Here is a 23,233-nt window from a genome sequence, read left to right on the forward strand (position 1 = left end):
ACCTGCACACACACGTTTTACAGTATTTCTGACCTGATCGTTCTCTACAAAACATAACAACAAAACACCAACATTGCAAAAATATTTATTACCTCCAACTCACTACAGAACAATCCATGCTATTCGTGTTGCCAAATCCACTCAGATTCATTTATTTTTCCTCCTTGATTTCATCACGTCAGCGCACAAACACTTTGATCACTCACTACTTGTTGACGTGCATTTTTGGACGTGGTATCATTAAACTTCTCGTCACTTCTCACGTGTGTTTTTGTTTAAAAAAAAAAAACGGTATTCTAAATAGGTATTGGTATCGGTATCGATATCGGCAAGTACAAAAATACATGTACTTGTACTCGTACTCGATTGGGAAAAAATGGTATCGATGCATCCCTAATATATATTTATTAGATATTAAAGTATCAGTAATTATACATACACCAAAAGAGCATGCTGTACTATAACTGTACTTATCAAATGCTATATCTAAGTTATATATAAAATAATAATATTAATAAACACCCAGCATACAGTTTGTAACTTATGTAAGGTCAGTTGCTTCCAGCATAAAACAATTCTGTAGGCCCTACTTAAATAAAAAGTAGTTTTTGTACAAAAAAAATAAAAACACAACTGACCCATGCACATGTCATTTTTTAATCAGATATTTGCTATGGTTTTGCTGGTATGAGTGGATCAGACACAGCAGAGCTGGTAGAGTTTTTAATACTGTGTCCACTCACTCTCCACTCTATTAGACACTCCTACCTAGTTGGTCCACCTTGTAGATGTAAAGTCAGAGACGATCGCTCATCTATTGCTGCTGTTTGAGTTGGTCATATTCGAGACCTTCATCAGTGGTCACAGGACACTGCCCACAGGGAGGTATTTAAACAGCATGAAAGGGGGCTAACAAAGCATGCAGAGAAACAAATTGACTACACTCAGTAATCGTAGAACCACAAAGTGCTCACAATGTTTTTTGAGGATGTAAAATAGTTAAGTCTGATAAATATACAAAAATAAAAGAAATCAGATGGGGGCAACATATGTTTAGGACTCTTAGTTCTAGGACTAAGCTTTTATTAAGGTTTCTCAACCTTTTTTGTATGTGGTTACTCATTTTTTCTTATATGTTTTGTAGCAGAATGACGATCTGCATAGGAAGTACAGCATTGCCGGAGTTACAGACGACAGCTCTGGAACTGACACAGCTCTAGCTTTTAAAAATGAAGAAGCGCCAAAAGAACATCATCCAGTCTCTCGTTCTTTTTCCCAATCACCTACTTCCCCGGCAGGACTAGTCCTGGACCGATTTCTTCGAAGCACCTACCACTCTGAACAGAACAATCACATTGCAGGTTCACCCTTGGAACTAGGTGAACTTAGGTAAGTACAGTGCACAGATTGGTCAAGTCAACATTACAAAGATACTTTACTTTATTAAAAATACAATCCCTGGCTTAAATAGTATATTAAGAAACCCCATTTTGAGTATTTTTTTAATGTAAAAATACACTAGCACACCAGAGCTGGGATTTCGAATACATCGTATCGAATCTCGGCTCTGCCATCCGGCACAACGATTGGCTGTTGTTCACAGGGTGGGACAATCTGGACCAGGGTTCCTCATAACTGGTGCAATTATGACCTCTGTTGACTGCAGAGTTGAGGAATAATGCTGATCAGGGTGTGACTCTCTGTACACAAGGCTGATCAGCATATGAACTCGCCTTGTGCAGGTGATAAGATGCACGCTTCGGAGGGGGTGTGTGTCAGTTGCAAAGCTTCTCAGTCAGCAGTGGAGGGTAGTATCGGTAGAGGTGAAGCATAATGCAAACAGGGTAATTGGATATGACAAGATTACAGGAGAAAATTAAAATCACATGTCTGACATAAACATGGGCCAGCTTTAGCCTAGTGGTTAAGGTACTGCACCAGTGATCAGAGGGTCGCTGGTTCAAGCCCCACCAGTGCCAGGTTGCTGCTGTTGGGCCTTTGAGCAAGGCACTTAACCCTCAATTGCTGAGACTGTAATGTAAGTCGCTTTGGATAAAGGCGTCTGCTAAATGCTGAAAATGTAAATGTGAACAAATGTGAAGCTTTACACCATCCTGCCATTAATTACCATGTTTTATCTTTAGCTTAATACGTTTTAAACTCATAGTAAATACATGTCCTCACTCTCTCAAAGCCCGAATCTTGTGGCCTTGGAAGTGGACAGTGAAGAAGAGGATAACTTACTGATGAAAAAGCCCCTTCCTGAGAAATCCTCTGAAAATAAGGGCAGTGAAGAGAAGCAGGACAGCAGTAACTCCTCCACTGAGCTCACCTGCACCCGCTCAGACTCCACTTCCCCCAACTGTAATCACAGCTCTCCAGAGGTAACGTTTATTCTTTTGTCATTTATTTTCATACTACACAGACTAAAATACAACACCAATGCTATATGAATGCTATAATTAAATTGAACTAGTATTAAAATTCAGCATGATTCCAAAAGTTTGAGTCCACTTTTCAATATTTGTCAATTTACCACCTGCAGTGAAATGTAAAATCTGGTCCTACTACTTAGGGGCTTTCTAAAAACTTAGTGAGTTCTCTGCATAGACAGCATTTTACATCATCCTACATGCACTCCCGAGACGAAGGCTGTCTAAATTCTTAGATACCTTAAAATGCTGCCTACTGAGGTGCCTTAATTCTAAGCTATAAAATGCTTTCTTAGCTGTGAAGGCAATCCCAGCATTCAGTGCAGTTCTTTTTAAATGTAAATAAATTGTACTCATTTTTATTTTTATAAATGTATAAGTTTCCGCTAGCACACCATCGCCGAGATTCTAAACTCCTCGGTTCGAAACTCCTCGGTTCGAAACTCGGTGTTGCCACCGGTCGGCTGGGCGCCATCTAGCAGGCATAATTGGCAGTGCCTGCAGCAGACTCTAATTGGCTACCGTGTCTGCTAGGGCGGGACGACCGGACTATGTGGGTAGGGTCTTCTAACACTGTGCAAGGACCCTGATTAGCAGATAGAGGCTCCTGCGCAAAGGCATTGGTGAATAAGAAAGGGTCCGCTAAGGACTGTGCACGGGTCGGAGGAGGCGTGAGCAGGAAATATACCTTCTTCGAATGCAATCAGGAATCCCAGCGGAAGACAAATTGACTACGCTAAATTTGGAGCAAAATGTGGAAAAAATGCATAAATAATGAGAAAAAAAATGTGTACGTAATTTATTTGCAAATTTAGGCTTGTCAGTGACAGTTTAACTGGTTTTGGTACACTGAGGGAGATGTTAGTTGGCATGCTAGCGGGTTGTGCCGCCTCAGCCCATTGGTTTGAATGGCCTGAGGCTAACTGTGTTTGCTTAGTAAGCAAAAACTGTGGTGTGGTAATCACCGTTATTGCTGTCTAAGTAGTTCATCTAAATAATAACCTGCCTTATGAGTTTGATGTCTTATTAGAATCCTCTCTACTAAGGCACTAGGTTTTTCAGACAGAGCCATAGACTATCAAAAATATATAGTGGAAAATCAATCATGTACAGTGCCATCAGAAAGTATTCACACCCCTTCACTTTTTCCACATTTTGTTACGTTACCGACATATTTGAAAACCGATTTCAGTATAGTTTTCTTTTAAAGAATCTACATGAAATAGCCCATAATGATAAAGTGAAAACATGTTTTCAGACATTTTTGTAAATTTATTAAAAATGTAAACATTTAAACATAATAGGTACATAAGTATTCACACCCATGGCTTAATATTTTGTTGAAGCACCTTTGGCAGCAATCACAGCCTCAAGTCTTCTTGGGTATGTCTGTACAAGCTTGGCACACCTGTTTTTGGGCATTTTCTCCCATTCTTCTCTGCAGATCCTCTCAAGCTCAGTCAGGTTGGATGGGCAGCGTCTGTAGACAGCCATTTTTAGGTCTTTCCAGAGATGTTCAATTGGATTCAAGTCCGGGCTCTGGCTGGGCCACTCAAGGACATTCACAGACTGCTCCTGAAGTCACTCCTTTGTTATCTTGGCTGTGTGCTTTGGATCATTGTCGTGTTGGAAGATGAATCGTCGCCCTAGTCTGAGTTCCAGAGCACTCTGGAGCAGGTTTTCTTGAAGAATCTCTCTATATTTGGCTGCTGTCATCTTACCCTCTATGCGGACTAGTCGCCCAGTTCCTGCCGCAGAAAAACATCCCCACAGCATGATGCTGCCACCACCATGCTCGACAGTAGGGATGGTGTTAGCCAGGCGATGAGCAGTGCCTGTTTTTCTCCAGACATGACGCTTGTAGTTCTGGCCAAAAAGTTATATTTTGGTTTCATCAGACCAGAGAATTTTGATTCCTCTGGTCTGAGAATCCTTAAGGTGCTTTTTGGCAAACTCCAAGTGGGCTGCCATGTGCCTTTTAGTGAGGAGTGGCTTCCATCTGGCCACTCCACCATAAAGGCCTGATTGGTGGAGTGTGTTAGCAATGGTTGACCTACTGGATGGTTGTCCTATCTCCACAAGGGAACGCTGGAGCTCTGCCTTAGTGACCATTGGGTTCTTGGTCACCACTCTGACCAAGGCCCTTCTTCCCCGATTACTCAGTTTGGTCGGGCGGCCAGATCTAGGGAGGGTTCTGGTGGTTTTTTGTATCCTTCCCCAGATTTGTGCCTTGACACAATCCGGTCTCGGAGGTCTAAAGACAATTCCTTTGACTTCATTGCTTGGTTTCTGCTCTGATGTGCACGGTCAACTGTGAGACCTTTTATAGACAAGTGTGTGCCATTCCAAATTATGTTCAATCAACTGAATTTACCACAGGTGGTCTCCAATCAAGTTGTGGAAGCATCTCAAGGATGATCAGTGTAAACTGGATGCACCTGAGCTCAATTTTGAGCGTCATAGCAATGGGTGTGAATACTTATGTACTATTATGTTTAAATGTTTAAATTTTTATAAGATTTACAAAAATGTCTGAAAACATGTTTTCACTTTGTCATTATGGGCTATTTCGTGTAGATTTTTAAAAGAAAACTATACTCAAATCAAAATGTGGAAAAAGTGAAGGGGTGTGAATACTTTCTGATGGAACTGTACATTACAGTAAAATTAAACTAAAATAAAACTAATCACTGCACTGTGCAAATGCTAAAGGTAGGTTCATACCGGCAGCGACACGACTGGTTGTCAGCGACACGACGAGTCTGCAACGCGAAAAAGTATAACCTTATGCAAACTGGGAGCAATGCAATGTGACGATTACCAAGAGGAATTGAAGCGGGATGCTTAGTTTTTGGTTCCTACTAGACATAGAAGAGAAACTCATTGTTGAGGCAGCGATTGCAAAGAACAAACACAGTTTTCTTGTCATGTTGACTTCATAGACAGTGATGGACTACTCAAGGGTGAAATTTGTAGATAAGCAATTTTTCCTACAGAATTTTTATTTTAAGCAAAAACACATCTGATTTGTGAAGGAATCTGATTTGTGAACAAATTAATTAACATAAAAAAAAAATTTCAGGCGCCCAGGTGGTGCAGGGGGATAATCTGCTAGCACACCAGCGCATAGATTCTGAACTCTCGGGTTCGAATCTCGGACCCTGCTACCGGTCGACTTGGCGCCCTCTGCCTGCAACAGAAAAAAATGGGTTCAAGTCTGCTGGGTGGGAAAGACCAAACTAAGTGTGAAAGCAGGGTGATGAGCGAAGAGTGATTCGGGTGACAGGAGGTGAAAAGTTGCTGCCGGTCAGAGTGTAGGATTGTAGGGGCTGGGGTCTCACAGACTACAGTATTGTGTGCAGAGAATGGCATAATTTTTTTAACATCTTTTTTCCATGTCCTTTTCATGTCATTGTACTTTGTTAATTGCACATTAGACTATCAAAATAAACCACATGCATTTCTGTGAGCTGAGTAGGTTTTAAAGTAAAAGATCACACGTTCAAACAACTATGAGAATGACACAGGTGGCAACGAGAGTGCAACAAGACGGCAAACACAAAGCAAGCAAGCATTAATAAGTAGACAAAAGAAGTGTAAAAGAAGTACTACACAAAGCAGTCAACGGTATTTTAGCATCAAAGGAATGTCCTACTAGTAACTGAATCATAAATACTTAATGACTACCAGAATTACAGGTCTAGTGCATTTAAAGCTTTTCAGACGTGTGCATTAGCTGTAGATGCAATAATTTAAGCTCTAAATGACACTTGCCATCACAATAGCTTCTCTTAAAAACAGCATTCTTCTCTGCTAGCAGAAATTGTTGCCTAGATTTCCAGGCGACTGAAGCTAACAAATATTTCAAGGAGGCTTGTGATGAAAGAGTTATGAGAGTCAAAGTTCATATTTTGTAAAACCTCATTTGGATGTTAGGAAGTTGGAATAAATTTGTAATGAGGAGAATAACCTGTCATATGGAAAGCCATAGCCTATTGGTTAAGGCACAGGACTAGTAATCCAAAGGTTGCTGGTTCAAGCCCCACCACTGCTAGGTTGCTGCTGTTGGGCCCTTGAGCAAGGCCCTTAACCATCAGTTGCTCAGACTGTATACCGTAACTGTAATGTAAGTGAACCCAGCCCAGACTTAAAATAGACCTATGTGGCAGTGCTTTGTCGAGACCTAGTACAGTTTCTGAGTATTTGCTGGGATGGGTGAAGATGCACTCACACCTTTTAGGTTAAGCATTATAGTCAAATAAACTGAATATGGCATTTGTTATGTGCCACATACACTGATCAGCCATAACACTGTGTATTTTATCAGCTTCACTTACCATATAGGAGCACTTTGAAGTTTTACAATTACTGACTGTAGTCCATCTATTTCTCTACATACCTTTTTAGCCCCCTTTCACGCTGTTCTATAATGGTCAGGACCCCCACAGGACCACCACAGAGCAGGTATTATTTAGGTGGTGGATGATTCTCAGCATTGCAGTGACACTGACATGGTGGTGGTGTGTTAGTGTGTGTTGTGCTGGTATAAGTGGATAAGACACAGCAATGCTCATGGTTTTTAAATACCATGTCCACTCACTGTCCACTCTATTAGACAGTCCTACCTAGTTGGTCCACCTTGTAGATGTAAAGTCAGACACGATCACTCATCTATTGCTGCTGTTGGTCATGTTGAGTTGGTCATCTTCTAGACCTTCATCAGTGGTCACAGGACGCTGCCCACGGGGCGCTGTTGGCTGGATATTTTTGGTTGGTGGACTATTATTAGTCCAGCAGTGACAGTGAGGTGTTTAAAAACTCCATTAGCGTTGCTGTGTCTTATCCACTCATACCAGCACAACACATTAACACACCACCACCATGTGTCACTGCAGTGCTGAGAATGATCCACCACCTAAATAATACCTGCTCTGTAGTGGTCCTGTGGGGGTCCTCACCATTGAAGAACAGCATGAAAGGGGGCTAACAAAGCATGCAGAGAAATAGGTGGACTACAGTCAGTATTTGTAGAACTTCAAAGTGCTCCTATATGGTAAGTGGAGCTGATAAAATGGACAGTGAGTGTAGAATCAAGGCAAGCAAAAAAAACAAAGTAATGTTTTGGCTGATAGGTGTATTGTGTAACAGCTGACACTGTAGATAATGCTGTTATTGTCTCAGTTTTCCGCAATAAAAAGTGAACTTGAAGATAATTGTGTATGATAGTGTGCAGAGAGGTTTTGGACTTAAACCTGCTCCTTTTTGCCAAGAACTGGAGAGGAAGTCATTTAGCAGAACATTAAAAGCACACTGCCAAAGAAATGCTACAGTCATGTAACCCTGTAATCCCTTTCCATAATTATAACATTTTTTGGCTAAAATTAACTGCAATCAATTTAATCAGTCTGTTTGTCTTTCTATCGACCAACCTACCAAACTATTCATCCGTTTGCCTGTCTGCCTGCCTGCCTGTCTGTCTGTCTGTCTTCGAATCTGCCTACCTACCTACCTACCTACCTACCTACCTACCTACCTACCTACACCTACCCACTCACTGACCTACTGACCAACCCACCAATCAACCTGTCTTTCTATATAGCTGTCTGTTTATCTGCCTTCATGTCTGTCTGTCTGCCTGCCTATGTACCTATATACCCACCTACCTACCTATCTACCTACCCACTCACTGACCTACCAACCTCTGTCTGTCTGTCTGTCTGCCGGTTTGTCTGTCTATCTTCCTATTTATATACCTACCTATCCACTCATCAACCCATCGACCAACCTACCAACCAACCTGTCTATCTGGCTGTTTGTCTGCCTGCTTGACTGTCTGTCTGCCTGCCTTCCTGTCTTTCTGCCTGCCCACTCACTAACCTACCAACCATCTAACGACCGATCTGTCTGTCTGTCTATCTCCTACCTACCTACCTACCTACCTACCTACCTACCTACCTACCTACCTACCTACCTACCTACCTACCTACCTACATCATCGGCCTGTTGACCAACCTACCAACCAATCTGGCTGTCTGTCCACCTGCCTGCCTGTCTGTCTGCCCGTCTGTCTGCCTGCCCACTTACCAACCTGCCAACCTCCTAACGACCTATCTATCTGTCTGCATCTGTCTGTCTACCAACTGACCTACAGACCTGTTTATCTGTCTGCCTGTTTGTCTGCCTGTTTGTCTGTCTGCATTCCTGTTTGTCTGTCTATCTTCCTACCTACCTACCTACCTACCTACCTACCTACCTACCTACCTACCTACCTACCTACCTACCTACCCACCCACTTGTTGGCCTACAGACCAACCTACCAACCAACCTGTCTATCTGGCTGTCTGTCCATCTGCCTGTCTGTCTGCCTGCCTGCCTGTCTGCCTATGTACCTATTGACTGACCGCCCAACATACCGATCTATCTATTTGTCTGTCTACCTGTTTACCTTTATTTGTGCTATAGATATTAGATATAAGACAAGACATTTATGCAGTTTAAAAGCTACACCTACCATATAGATAGACTTTGTGGGTATGCAGCTACTGACTGTATATATTTCATTTATAACTCAGGTACTCACCAGCTGTACTCCATTTGCCAAAAGGTCGACCATTATCAGCATGGTAATGCGCAGTGCTAGTTCAATGGTTAAAGTAAGAAAAGTTGCTAGATCAAGTCCAACCACTGTCAAGTTGCTACCGTTAGGCGCCTAATTAAGGCCACAAATGTAATGACATAGTACTGTGTTAGTGTATGTGTTGTTCTGGTATGGAGTGACTCAGGTGCAGCAGTGGTGTTGGGATTTTTAATATTTCTGTTTCTTTTGTTTCAGAACTCTGCAGATCAAGGAATCCGCCTTCGTTCATACTCTTATTCATCGCCCAAAATCAGCCTGCTGCCCCCACGTTTTAGCCGAGACATCCATCGTCCACCTGCTGACCTCAGCAATGGTTTGACCCATTTTAAACTTTTACTTTTACCTGTGTTTGATTTAAATGATCCAAAATGTTACTTTTTTTTCCAGAGTAGCAGTGACACACAGTGATGAGTGTATTAGGTGCGGCTGTTAACACTAATTGTTTATCTGTGTGGTAGGTGTAGCCCACAAAATAATCAATGCAAGTACATACCAGATAGGTGTACCTAATAAAGTGCCCAATGAGTGATTAATTTACTCAAGCACTAGGCACAACCGAAACTTGCTGCTCATTCAGTTTCACTAAGCATTTATAAAAGATTAGTTACGACAAGCATGGGACATGCACAGACATTTTTATACCCTGTTGATCCATGGGAGGTTTACAATCCGGCTCAGTGAGCACAGAGCAGTGCTGCCCTGTAGTGAGTGTAATATCCACTGTGTTCTGTAGATGGCGTCCTCTCCGGCAACAGCAGCGGCAGCCGATCTCTCCTGCAAACTTTGTCTCTGTCTAAATCTCTGTCTCTGCTCAATCCCGTTAGTAAGTACTGACAACCCACAGCTACTCGTCGGCCCGCCCCTCTGCTCGCTGCTACATATTGCGCCTGTGGCAACCGCTGGAGCTCGCTGTGTGTGTTTGTGTGTCTGTGTGTTTTATGTGGGTTTAATATTATGAACAAAGGTAGGAATAGCTGTATAACATGGTGATATAAAAGTGGAATAACACTGACTAGCTACAGTGGCTTTATAAGAATTTTATTTTAAAATACAACATAATTGCAAATTAATTACAAATAAATCAGAGCATTATTAATTAATTCACTCAGCCCTCCAAATCATTAAATTCAGGTGTTCCAATCACTTCCATGGCCACAGGTGTATAAAACCAAGCACCTAGACATGCAGACTGCTTCTACAAACATTTGTAAAAGAATGAGTCGCTCTCAGGAGCTCAGTGAATTCCAGCGTGGTACCGTGATGCCACCTGTGCAACAAGTCCAGTCGTGAAATTTCCTTGCTAGTAAATATTCCACAGTCGACTGTCAGTGGTATTATAACAAAGTGGAAGCGATTGGGAACGACAGCAACTCAGCCACGAAGTGGTAGCCACGTAAAATTACAGAGCGGGTCAGCGGATGCTGAGGCGCTTAGTGCGCCGAGGTCGGCAACTTTCAATCGCTACAGTCCTCCAAACTTCATGTGGCCTTCAGATTAGCTCAAGAACAGTGTGTAGAGAGCTTCATGGAATGGGTTTCCATGGCCGAGCAGCTGCATCCAGGCCTTACATCACCAAGCGCAATGCAAAGCGTTGGATGCAGTGGTGTAAAGCACGCCGACACTGGACTCTAGAGCAGTGGAGATGTGTTCTCTGGAGTGACGAATCACGCTTCTCCGTCTGGCAATCCGATGAACGAATCTGGGTTTGGCGGTTGCCAGGAGAACGGTACTTGTCTGACTGCATTGTGCCAAGTGTAAAGTTTGCTAGAAGAGGGGATTATGGTGTGGGGTTGATTTTCAGGAGTTGGGCTCGGCCCCTTAGTTCCAGTGAAAGGAACTCTTAATGCTTCAGCATACCAAGAGATTTTGGACAATTTCATGCTCCCAACTTTGTGGGAACAGTTTGGGGATGGTCCCTTCCTGTTCCAACATGACTGCACACACCAGTGTACAAAGCAAGGTCCATAAAGACATGGATGAGCGAAGAACTTAACTGGCCTGCCCTCAACCCGACAGAACACCTTTGGGATGAATTGGAGTGGAGACTGCGAGCCAGGCCTTCTCGTCCAACATCAGTGACTGACCTCACAAATGCGCTTCTGAAAGAATGGTCAAAAATTCCCATAATTACACTCCTAAACCTTGTGGAAAGCCTTCCCATAAGAGTTGAAGCTGTTATAGATGCAAAAAGTGGGCCGACATCATATTAAACCCTACGGACTAAGAATGGGATGTCACGCAAGTTCATATGCGTGTGAAAGCAGACGAGCGAATACTTTTGGCAATGTAGTGTAGGTTTGCATGTCTAAAAACATACAAACTTTATCACCTGCAAAAATAGTGCAAGCTGATTGGCTAAAGGCTCTGTTGAGGATTTGTTTGTTTAAAATACATGATGTGGTAAATGCAAATTGATCCTTTTTTTGCCCGTAATGTATCTTCTTCATTATATGTCAGCATATTAATTATTTTGAGAATTACTGTTGAAGGGGAGGTACTAACCATATACAGATTGCACAATGACTGCTGGTATTGTGAGGGCACCACATTTTAAAAACAAGTGGTGTTCAAAAAGCGTGACATCTGTGTTTATTTTATCTATACCAACAGCCAGACTTTAAAGTATGTCTGTGGGAATTTGTAGCCATTAAGTCAAAAGAGCATTTGTATGGCTGGACATTGATGTTGGTCAAGAAGGCCTCAAGTGATGTTCCAGTTCATTCCAAAGCTGTTTAGTGGGACTGACTTTGCTTTGTAAACATGGGCACAGTCATGCTGGAACAGGAGATCCTTCCCTAAACTAGTGCTGCACAATTTGGAAGCATATCATTTTTTTTTATATAATTGATTTGGTACACCTTTAGCTGTTGACTGCCCTGCCTAATTGATGTCTGAAATTGCAATTGTTTTTGTTAGTCTTTGAACCTCCCTGAAGTAGTGCCATTAAATAATATTCCATTCTAGGAATTATTGAATATGTGATATTTACTACATCGCCGATATTTGCACTGTTTGAGTCATTTTGAGACAATATTAGTAAACAGACCCATCCTGTTAATTAAAAAATACATAACATTAAGTAGAATCTGATTTGAAGTGTTTGAAACACACTAGTAAGCCACTGTAGGCATGTTCAGTGTGGGTGTACCCGTTGGTGAAAGCTTTCTAATTGCCTGTAATAGCCTGACACTTCATTGCTTTGCTGTGCATTAAGTGGAGCTGGTTGTGGCAGTACAGTGACAATTATCATTCTAGTTCATTTTATAAGTAGCATAAGTTTTGTTTACAACCCCAAATCAGAAGTTAGGATGGCATGGAAAATGCAAATAATAAACAAAACACAGAGTTTCTTACATTTACTTTGACTTTTATTTGATTGCAGACAAGATGAACCTGAGATATTTCATGTTTTATCTGCTCAACTTCATTTCATTTATTAATAAACATCCAAACTTCCATTCCTGCATTTTAGGTCGGCAACACTGTAAAGCATTTATCACTTTGTAATGTTGCCATTCCTTTTCACCACACCAAACGTTTTGGTACAGAGGATACCAAGTGATTTAGTGTTTCAGGTTTTATTTTGTCTCATTCTTCCTGCAAACACGCCTTAAGATGTGCAACAGTACAGGGTCGTCGTCTCATTTTTTGTTTCTAAATTCTCCACACATTCTCTACTGGGGACAGGTCATGACTGCAGGCAGGCCAGTCCAGTACCCGTACCCTCTTTGCATGGACGTCCATGGATGCATGGACGTCCCTGGAAAAGATGACGTCTTGAAGGCAGCATATGTTGCTCTAAGATCTTAATGTACTTTTCTGCATTAATGCTGCCATCACAGAAGTGTAAATGACCCCATACCATGACAGACCCTGGCTTTTGGACTCGTTGCTGATAACAGTCTGGCGTCCATTTTTTTCCAAAAAAGACCTGGAATGCTGATTCAGCTGACCACAATACACGTTTCCACTGTGTGATGGTCCATCCATGCCTCCGAGCCCCGAGAAGTCAATGGCGCTTCTGGACATGGTTAACATAAGGCTTCTTTTTTGCACAGTAAAGTTTTAAGTGGCATTTGTGCATGTAACTCTGTATTTTAACTCTGATGCAGTGCCGTCTGAGGGATCAAAGATCACAGGCGTTCAGCTGAAGCTTGCGCCTTTGGCTTTTATGCAATGAAATTCTTCCCGATTCCTTGAATGGTTTAATGATATTATGCACTGTAGAGGGAGAAATATGCAATTCGCTTCCAATCTTTCTTTGAGGTACATTGTTTTTTAACATTTCAATAATTTTCTCACACATTTGGAGATCCTCTGTCCATCTTTGCTCATCAAAGATGCTGCTTTTGTACCAAACCATGATGACAATCACCTGTTGACATCACCTGTTTGGAATCACATCATTATTTAGTTTTTTCACCTCATTACTAGCCCTAAATTGCCCCTGTCCCAACTTTTTTTTGGAATGTGTTGCAGGCCTGAAATGCAGAAATGGAGGTACATTAACAAATGAAAGGAAGTTGAGCAGATAAAACATAAAATATCTCAGGTTCATCCTGTCTGCAATCAAATAAAAGTCAAAGTAAATGTAAGGAACACTGTGTTTTAATTTTATTTGCATTTTCCATACTGTCCCAACTTTTTCTGATTTGGGGTTGTACATGCAGTCCTGTATGGCTTAACACACATATGTTAAATGCTTAGTGTACAAGTAGAATTGCCATTGAGGGGCTTAGGAAAAAAACAACAACTGTTAATTCTGTTTAAGAAAAACAATGCACTGCCTAGGCAAGAAAGTTGCAGAGATCACTTATATAAATTATTGGTGAATTCGAATTGTGAAAAATAGACAGTAAAACTCACAGCTGTGTTTATTAGAGAAAGTAATACAGTGGTGCCCTGAAACTCAATGTCAATTGTTTCTAGGAGTGGCGTTGAGTTTAAAAGTCATTAAATATTATGGTTTTTTTTTCTCTTATTAGAATAAATGAGAAACCTGTAAATACGTTCCATGGTCCAGTGGAACTGCATATACTTTATGCTAATGTAAAATAATAGGGTTGTTTTTGACACTTATACACTGAAAATAACACAAATGTAATATAAAAAACACGAAAATACAATTGAAAACAGTTAAATATCAATAAAAAAATACATTAAAACCTGCACTTTATCTTCACTTCTTTATTGTTTCCTTACACTTCTTTATCATGGAGATGCTTGATCTTGGGATACCGTATTCCATTCAGTAAAGGCACATGAGAAAGGCAAAATAGTTTTTGCTCTGGCTGTGGTGTTTTTTTCTGTGTGGTGTGGTGATGCACAAAGCTTAACGTGACTTACTGTACTAAAACAACGAGTGCAGAACTTCATTAGTGCAGATTCGTCTCATATTCACACTTTTATGACGTTTTGACTAGGGGTGGGTTTATAAAATCGATTTTTCAATTCGAATCGATCTTTATTTGAACGATCCGATATCGATTAATATAAACGCGAGATCGATCTTTTAAATACGCCCCTTTTTACGGTGCACACAGAAATCTGTTACCCCCTTTAATTTCGCGTGACCAGCCAGTGTTTTTTCATGCAACGAGATCTGACCTGCACATCAGTTTAGCCATGGCAGAAGCTTTTTGCACTGATTTTCGCTCGGCGACGGGTCGGTGCTGGATTCGGGAGGAACTCGGTGTTCGCTCTGCGATCAAAACTCGGCTCTCAATCAATGTGAGAAACAGCGAGGGGAAACACAGGGGAGAGGTTGTAAACAGGTGGTGGAGCACAATATAGTTTCTATCAGAATACATCAGCACACGCGAGTTTTACAGTATTTCTGACCTGATCGTTCTCTACAAAACAAAATATTTATTAACCTCCAACTCACTATAGAACAAGCCATGCTGCTCGTGTTGTCAAATCCACTCAGATTCATTTATTTCATCAGCGCACAAACTTTCATCGCTCGCTACTTGTTGATGTGCATGTTTGGACGTGGTATCATAAAACCTTTCATCACTTCTGTTACTGTTTTCTGTTTTGGATTAATTATTTATGTAAACAAAATACACAAATATTTTTAATAATGAGTGTTCTTTGTACAATTAACACATTCGTTCTCTGAACATCTGTACATATTTAAACAAAACCTGTTAATGTAACTCAAATATGCCTAACTGTGTTGAATCGAAATTGAATCGAAAATCTAATCGAAAATCGAAGATCGAATCGAATCGGGACCTTGTGAATCGGAATCGGATCGATCCAGGAAATTAGTGGCGATACCCAGCCCTAGTTTTGACGTTATAATGGTCTAGAATGTGTATCATGCTTTAAACTATCTGCTTATGTAGCATAATTAACATAAACCCTATTGTAATATTGAGGGGAGGCATGGTGGCTTGGTGGGCAGCACTGGTTTAGTTCCCAAGTAGAGTGGTCCAGTGCTGTTCTGTATGGTGTTTGCACGTTCTCCCCATGTCTGCGCCGGTTTCCTTTGGGTGCTTTGGTTTTCTCCCACAAATCCAAAGACATGCAGTCGGGCTAACTGGAGCTACTCAAGTTGCCATATGTACAGTATCTCACAAAAGTGAGTACACCCCTCACATTTCTGCAAATATTTTATTATATCTTTTCATGGGACAACACTGTAGAAATGAAACTTGGATATAACTTAGAGTAGTCAGTGTACAGCTTAGATAGATAGATAGATAGATAGATAGATAGATAGATAGATAGATAGATAGATAGATAGATAGATAGATAGATAGATAGATAGATAGATAGATAGATAGATAGGTGTTTTGAGTCGACCAAAGAAGTTGAGTCCACATGTTCAGCGGCATATCCAGAGGTTGGCTTCAAAAAGTAGACACATGAGTGCTGCCAGCATTGCCGCAGAGGTTGAAGATGTGGGAGGTCAGCCTGTCAGTGCTCAGACCATACGCCGCACACTGCATCAACTCGGTCTGCATGGCCGTCATCCCAGAAGGAAGCATCTTCTGAAGCTGACCCACAAGAAAGCCCGCAAAACAGTTTGCTGAAGACAAGCAGTCGAAGAACATAGATTACTGGAATGTCCTGTGGTCTGACGAGACCAAGATAAACTTGTTTGGCTCTGATGGTGTCCAGCATGTGTGGCGGCGCCCTGGTCAGAAGTACCAAGACAACTGTCTCTTGCCTACAGTCAAGCATGGTGGTGGTAGCATCATGGTCTTGGGCTGCATGAGTGTTGCCGGCACTGGGAAGCTGCAGTTCATTGAGGAAAGCATGAATTCATGAATGTACTGTGACATTCTGAAGCAGAGCATGATCCCCTCCCTTTGGAAAATGGGCCGCATGGCAGTTTTCCAACACGATAACGACCCCAAACACATCTTCAAGATGACAACTTGAAGGCAGTGCTAGATAATAATGGTGGTCACACAAAATATTGACACTTTGGGCACAGTTTGGACATGTTCACTGTGGGGTGTACTCACTTGTGTTGCCAGCTATTTAGACATTAATGGCTGTGTGTTGAGTTATTTTCAGAAGACAGTAAATCTACACTGCTATAGAAGTTGTACACTGACTACTCTAAGTTATATCCAAGTTTCATTTCTATAGTGTTGTCCCATGAAAAGATATAATAAAATATTTGCAGAAATGTGAGGGGTGTATTCACTTTTGTGAGATACTGTATGTATGTATGTATGTATGTATGTATGTGTGTGTGTGTGTTTGCTGTGATGGACTGACAACCTGTCCAGGGTGTTTCCTACCTTTGGGACAGTAAATCAGACCCACCGCAACCCAGAAGAGGATGAATCAATGTAATGTAATGTAACATTTGAAAGTGTTATCGTAATTACTTCAGTACTTATAAGTCTGTGTCTCTGTCTTGACAGAACAACGAGCACTCAGCTTGAACGAGCCACACGAGAAAAGGTAAAGCTCCAGCGGACAGTCCAGTCTTCTTTTTCTTTTTCTTGGTGGTTTGAACAGGATTCTAAGGTTCTCAGACGTTCTTATGACGTCACAGTTGCCTAGAGACAAAGTGCTTCTTGTGGTAGTTGATCTTTTCATTTGGGACGCACCATCAGACTCTCTTGGTACAGCTGCCCCACCTAGTGGATGGATTTGTGTTAAATTAAAGTGGGAAATGTATCAGCGAGAGAAAAGTGTGTATGTTTTTATGTGTAGAGAGAAGTTCCGTCGACGTGCTCAGTCAGCAGACGACGAGTCCAGCGTGGAGCTGGATGATTCGCTTCAACACCTTACGCTTTCCGAATTTCTAAAAGAGTATGTCCCAGCTGCCTTTAGCTCACTTCTAACCTCTGAGAAGTTTAAGACACTTTTATTCGTGTACCCTGGATGTACCTAGCATGGAGGCACGTTTAACACTTACACTATACTGCCAAAAGTCTTCGCTCATCTGCGGCCCACCCTGTGCGTCTATAACAGCTTCAACTCTTATGGGAAGGCTTTCCACAAGGTTTAGGAGTGTAATTATGGGAATTTTTGACCATTCTTTTAGAAGCGCATTTGTGAGGTCAGACACTGATGTTGGACGAGAAGGCCTGGAAGGTGTTCTATCGGGTTGAGGTCAGGACTCTGTGCAGGCCGGTCAAGTTCTTCCACACCAAACTCGCTCATCCATGTCTTAATGGACCTTTCTTTGTACACTGGTGCGTAGTCATGTTGGAACAGGTAGGGGCCATCCCCAAACTGTTCCCACAAAGTTGAAATTGCATGAAATTGTCCAAAATCTCTTGGTAAGCTGAAGCATTAAGAGTTCCTTTCACTGGAACTAAGGGGCCGAGCACAACTCCTGAAAAACAACCCCACACCATAATCCCCCCTCCACCAAACTTTACACTTGGCACAATGCAGTCAGACAAGTACCGTTCTCCTGGCAACCGCCAAACCCAGACTTGTCCATCGGATTGCCAGACGGAGAAGCATGATTTGTTACTCCAGAGAACACATCTCCACTGCTCTAGAGTCCAGTGATGGTGTGCTTTACACCACTGCATCCGACGCTTTGCATTGCGCTTGGTGATGTAAGGCTTGGATGCAGCTGCTCGGCCATGGAAACCCATTCCATGAAGCTCTCTACACACTGTTCTTGAGCTAATCTGAAGGCCACATGAAGTTTAGAGGTCTGTAGTGATTGACTCTACAGAAAGTTGGCGACCTCTGCACACTATGCGCCTCAGCATCCGCTGACCCTGCTCTGTCATTTTACGTGGCTACCACTTCGTGGCTGAGTTGCTGTCGTTCCCAATCGCTTCCACTTTGTTATAATACCACTGACAGTTGACTGTGAAATATTTAATAGTGAGGAAATTTCACGACTGGACTTGTTGCACAGGGGGCATCCTATTACCGTACCATGCTGGAATTCACTGAGCTCCTAAGAGCGACCCATTTTTTCACAAATGTTTGTATTAAGCAGTCTGCATGCCTAGGTGCTTGGTTTTATACACCTGTGGCCATGAAAGTGATTGGAACACCTGAATTCAATGATTTGGATTGGTGAGTGAATACATTTGGCAATATAGTGTATTTATTTACACATCTTAACTAAGCTAGTGCTAAATCCTCCTGAGAAGTAGAAATATACTTAGCACTTTAACCCCATTAATCCTATTTCTTTTTTCATACAGTTTTTTTTTTGCTGTTTTGTTTACTAATAAGCATTTTTGGAACGTTGAAATGCAGCGAATGTAGAGAATGTTTCATACACGTTAACAGAGTCCCTTTTGCTAAAACAATAACTAACATTTGCATTACAAACTAACAAAAATGTGTAATGTTTTTATTAGGGATGTAACGATACACTCTATCCATGATGCGTTGTGATTCACGATACTGGGTGCACGATACGATTTTTTCCAGATTTTTTTAAACAAAATGAAATTGAAGACATTATGACAAAGTTTCCTTTTTATTATTTCTCTGTTAAAAAATAAATCAAAATACTGTATTTTATTTCTGAGGTTGGTACGAACTATGCAAAACAATGCTGCACATTTTCCTTTTTGTGTAAAAAAAAACAAATGAAATTTTAAAACAAATCCCACATTATAAATAAATGAATAATACAAATATAGAAAAGATCCTCACATAAATAAATTTGGCTGGAAAATTCAGAACCTGGCAACCCTGTAGTGACGTCAACCAGGCGAGGTTGCGCAAATAGCACCAGTGCCCTCTGCCATTTCAAATGAATATCGATTCATTACACATGTAAACCGATTTGAATTGTTACACATGTGAATCGATTTTTAACTGTCTTGTGGTGCATCGTTACATCCATAGTTTTTATGCATTTAAGACAACCAGGTTTCTAATATTAAAATGTGGAAGTGGCAGTAAAAAACACTTTGGATTCAACAGTTAGCAATGCATTTTGGTTCTAGCAATTTGTATTTTGAATGATGAAGTGCTAAGTGTACCAAGATCTCGAAGCACGTATTTATATATTAAACATCTGTCACACAAGTAGACCAATATCAATTTGTAGAAAATAAGCAAAACCTTATTAGCAGGTCAAGTAAGCAAATAATGACCTGTTCTGCCTAGTGTTCTCATATTTAGCTTCTAACATGAATTTCAGTGGGTAGCACTGTCGCCTCACAGCAAGAAGGTCTCCTGGGTTCGATCCCCAGGTGGGGTAGTTTGGGTCCTTTTTGTGTGGAGTTTGCATGTTCTTCCCATGTCTGCGTGGGTTTCCTCCGGGAGGTCCGGTTTCCTCCGACAGTCCCAAGTCAAGTCACCTTTATTTTTATAGCACATTTAAAAGACAACGTGTGTCAACCAAAGTGCTGTACATTAAAATCAAGTATAAATACCACTCAACTATGCAACATTTAAGCAAATCATTAACATACATACAAAATAACATACATACGCACCAACATATAAATAAAATAAAACCACTAAAACAAAGATGGCTATGACAACCCAACAAATATTAAAAAACCTATTCATTTAGAGGACTCAAAAGCCAAAGAAAACAGATAAGTTTTTTAATTTGATTTAAAGGCATCTATTGTGTGGGACTCCTTTATGGAAAGTGGAAGACTATTCCAGAGTCTTGGGGCAGCTACAGAAAAAGCCCTGTCACCCTTGAACCGCATTTGAGAGTGTGGAATAGCTAAAAGCAGCTGGTTAGAGGATCGTAGAGCTCGTGGAGTGGAGTGAACACAGAGAAGGTCAGCGATATAGCTCGGAGCCAATCCATGTAAAGCCTTAAAAGCAAATAATAGAACTTTAAATTCTATCCTATACTTTACTGGTAACCAATGCAATGATGCAAGTATGGGGGTAATGCTCTCCCTTTTCTTGGTACCGGTCAGGAGCCTCGCGGCTGCATTTTGGACCAGCTGTAGACGTGACAAGCTTGACTGACCGATTCCCAAGTACAGTGAATTGCAAAAATCAATACGCGAGGAAACAGAAGCATGATTTACTGTTTCAAAATCATTAAAAGAAAGGATACTTTTAATTTTAGCAATGTTCCTAAGTTGAAAGAAACCAGCTCTCACAACAGCATTAACTTGTTTCTCAAACTTAAGAGCGGGATCAAAAATGACACCCAGGTTTTTTACATTGTTATTTACGTATGATGCTAATGGCCCCAGATTGTTAGCTATGGCCCTTCCTGAATTAAGATTTCCAAAAATAATAATATCGGTTTTGTCTTGGTTTAAATTAAGAAAGTTCCTAGACATCCCATTGTTAATATCTCTCAAGCAATTAAAAATGAGACTCAGAGAACCGAGAACTCCTTGTTTTAGTGGGAGATAAAACTGGGTGTCATCTGCATAACAGTGATAAGGAATTTTATACTTCTGAAAGATGGACCCAAGGGGGAGCATATATAATGAAAACAAAACAGGACCCAAAATAGAGCCCTGGGGTACTCTACATGTAGCAGGCACTGAAGGGGAGGAAAACTGACCCATCTTAACAGAGAAGGTTCTGCTTTCCAGATAGGAAGCAAACCACCTCAGTGCAGTACCCTTAATGCCAACGACATACTGTAGGCGATGCAAAGACATGCAAGTGAGGTGAACTGGAGATTCAAAATGGTCTGTGACTTTGTTTGACATTGAACCTGTGAACTGATGAATCTTGTGTAATGAGTAACTACCGTTTCTGTCATGAATGTAACCAAAGTGTGTAAAACATGATGTTAAAATCCTAATAAATAAATAATAAAACAACTGAGAAAAACTGTCGGACCAAATAATATGAAACACATTATAAAGCAGCGACCCTGCCCCTAAAAACACGCAGTTTTTCGTAATTACTTTCTTAATAATTCATAATAATTTCCTTAATTACATCTTGTTTATTGCAAGTGATAGAGTTAATCTCCCCTTCCTTGTGTGCAACTATAACAGCCTCCACTCCTCTGGTGTGTTTGTTTATTAGGATTTTAACATCATGTTTTACACTTTGGTTACATTCATGACAGGAACGTTAGTTACTCATTACACAAGATTCATCGGTTCACAAGGTTATATAGAACACAGTCATGGACAATTTAGTATCTCCAGTTCACCTCACTTGCATGTCTTTGGACTGGGGGAGGATACCGGAGCACCCGGAGGAAACCCACGCGGACACGGGGAGAACATGCAAACTCCACACAGAAGGGACTCGGACCACTCCACCTGGGGATCGAACCCAGGACCTTCTTGCTGTAAGGCGACAGTGCTACCCACTTAGCCACCATACCGCCCCTACTCCTCAGATAATTCTTGTGTCTACATATTGTTGATCATATTGCACACAAAAATATTTTATATAAAACCCTAAAATATTTATTTATAACTACATAAATAAATTCATATTAACTCAAGATTTGTTCAATTTGGTAATGCAAATTAGATTTTTTTTTACTTAATTAACCTAAAACAGTTGTCTTGCTAACCAGTAAATCCAAATTGGAAATTTACCTCTTCCCAATGTTATGAAAGAACTGGGTTTGTGTAATGAAGTTGTGTGTGTGTTTATTTGTTTACTGTTCCTTCCAGAATTGAAGAAGAGGAATGGGATAAATACATTATTCCCTCCAAAACCGAGCCAGAGAAATACAAAGTCAGTCGTACCTTCAGTTTCATTAAGAGCCGAATGTACAGCACTCGGAACAAGAGCAAAGTAAACACCTTACACACATTACTGTTATTACTTTCTTAATTCATGTAGTCATTTTTGTTAATGTTATTATTAAATCCTCACCTGATTTTAAAATGAAAGGTGAATATACACCGATCAGCCATAACATTAAAACCACCTCCTTGTTTCTAAACTCATTAAAACTGTCCATTTTATCAGCTCCACTTACCATATAGAAGTGCTTTGTAGTCCTACAATTACTGACTGTGGTCCATCTGTTTCTCTACATACTTTTTAGCCTGCTTTCACCCTGTTCTTCAATAGTCAGGACCTCCACAGGACCACCACAGAGCAGATATTATTTAGGTCGTGGGTCATTCTCAGCACTGCAGTGACAATGACATGGTGGTGGTGTGTTAGTGTGTGTTGTGCTGGTATGAGTGGATCAGACACAGCAATGCTGCTGTAGTTTTTAAATACCGTGTCCACTCACTGTCCACTCTATTAGACACTCCTACCTAGTTGTTCCGCCTTGTAGATGTAAAGTCAGAGACGATCGCTCATCTATTGCTGCTGTTTGAGTTGGTCATCTTTGAGACCTTCATCAGTGGTCACAGGACGCTGCCCACAGGGTGCTGTAGGCTGTATATTTTTGGTTGGTGGACCATTCTCAGTCCAGCAGTGACAGTGAGGTGTTTAAAAACTCCATCAGCATTGCTGTGTCTTATTCTCTCATGCCAGCACAACACACACTAACACACCACCACCATGTCATTGTCACTGCAGTGCTGAGAATGATCCACCACTCAAATAATACCTGCTCTGTAGTGGTCCTGTGGGGGTCCTGTAATTGTCAGTAATTGTAGAACTACAAAGTGCTATATATGGTAATATGGTAAGTGGAGCTGATAAAATGGACAGTAAGTGTAGAAACAAGGAGGTGGTCATAATGTTATGGCCGATCGGTGTATATCAGTGATATCACTTACAATTCTTTTCTTTAACCCAGCACAATTTAGAGATTATTCCTCATACCTACATTTAAACGTAT

General features: G+C 41.0%; 1 protein-coding gene across 1 annotated transcript in view; it reads left to right on the forward strand.

Moving 5' to 3' along the window:
- arhgef28a (Rho guanine nucleotide exchange factor (GEF) 28a) overlaps positions 1-23,233 on the forward strand; it is a 135,514-nt gene that overhangs the window by 42,983 nt on the left and 69,298 nt on the right. The window contains exons 7-11 of the mRNA XM_062989040.1: positions 1,145-1,389; positions 2,195-2,384; positions 9,265-9,382; positions 16,959-16,998; positions 22,101-22,224. Of these exons, the coding sequence (XP_062845110.1) occupies positions 1,145-1,389; positions 2,195-2,384; positions 9,265-9,382; positions 16,959-16,998; positions 22,101-22,224 (717 nt within the window). The remainder of the gene's footprint in view (positions 1-1,144; positions 1,390-2,194; positions 2,385-9,264; positions 9,383-16,958; positions 16,999-22,100; positions 22,225-23,233) is intronic.

This window comes from Trichomycterus rosablanca, chromosome 26 (assembly GCF_030014385.1).
Source record: "Trichomycterus rosablanca isolate fTriRos1 chromosome 26, fTriRos1.hap1, whole genome shotgun sequence".
NCBI lineage: Eukaryota > Metazoa > Chordata > Actinopteri > Siluriformes > Trichomycteridae > Trichomycterus > Trichomycterus rosablanca.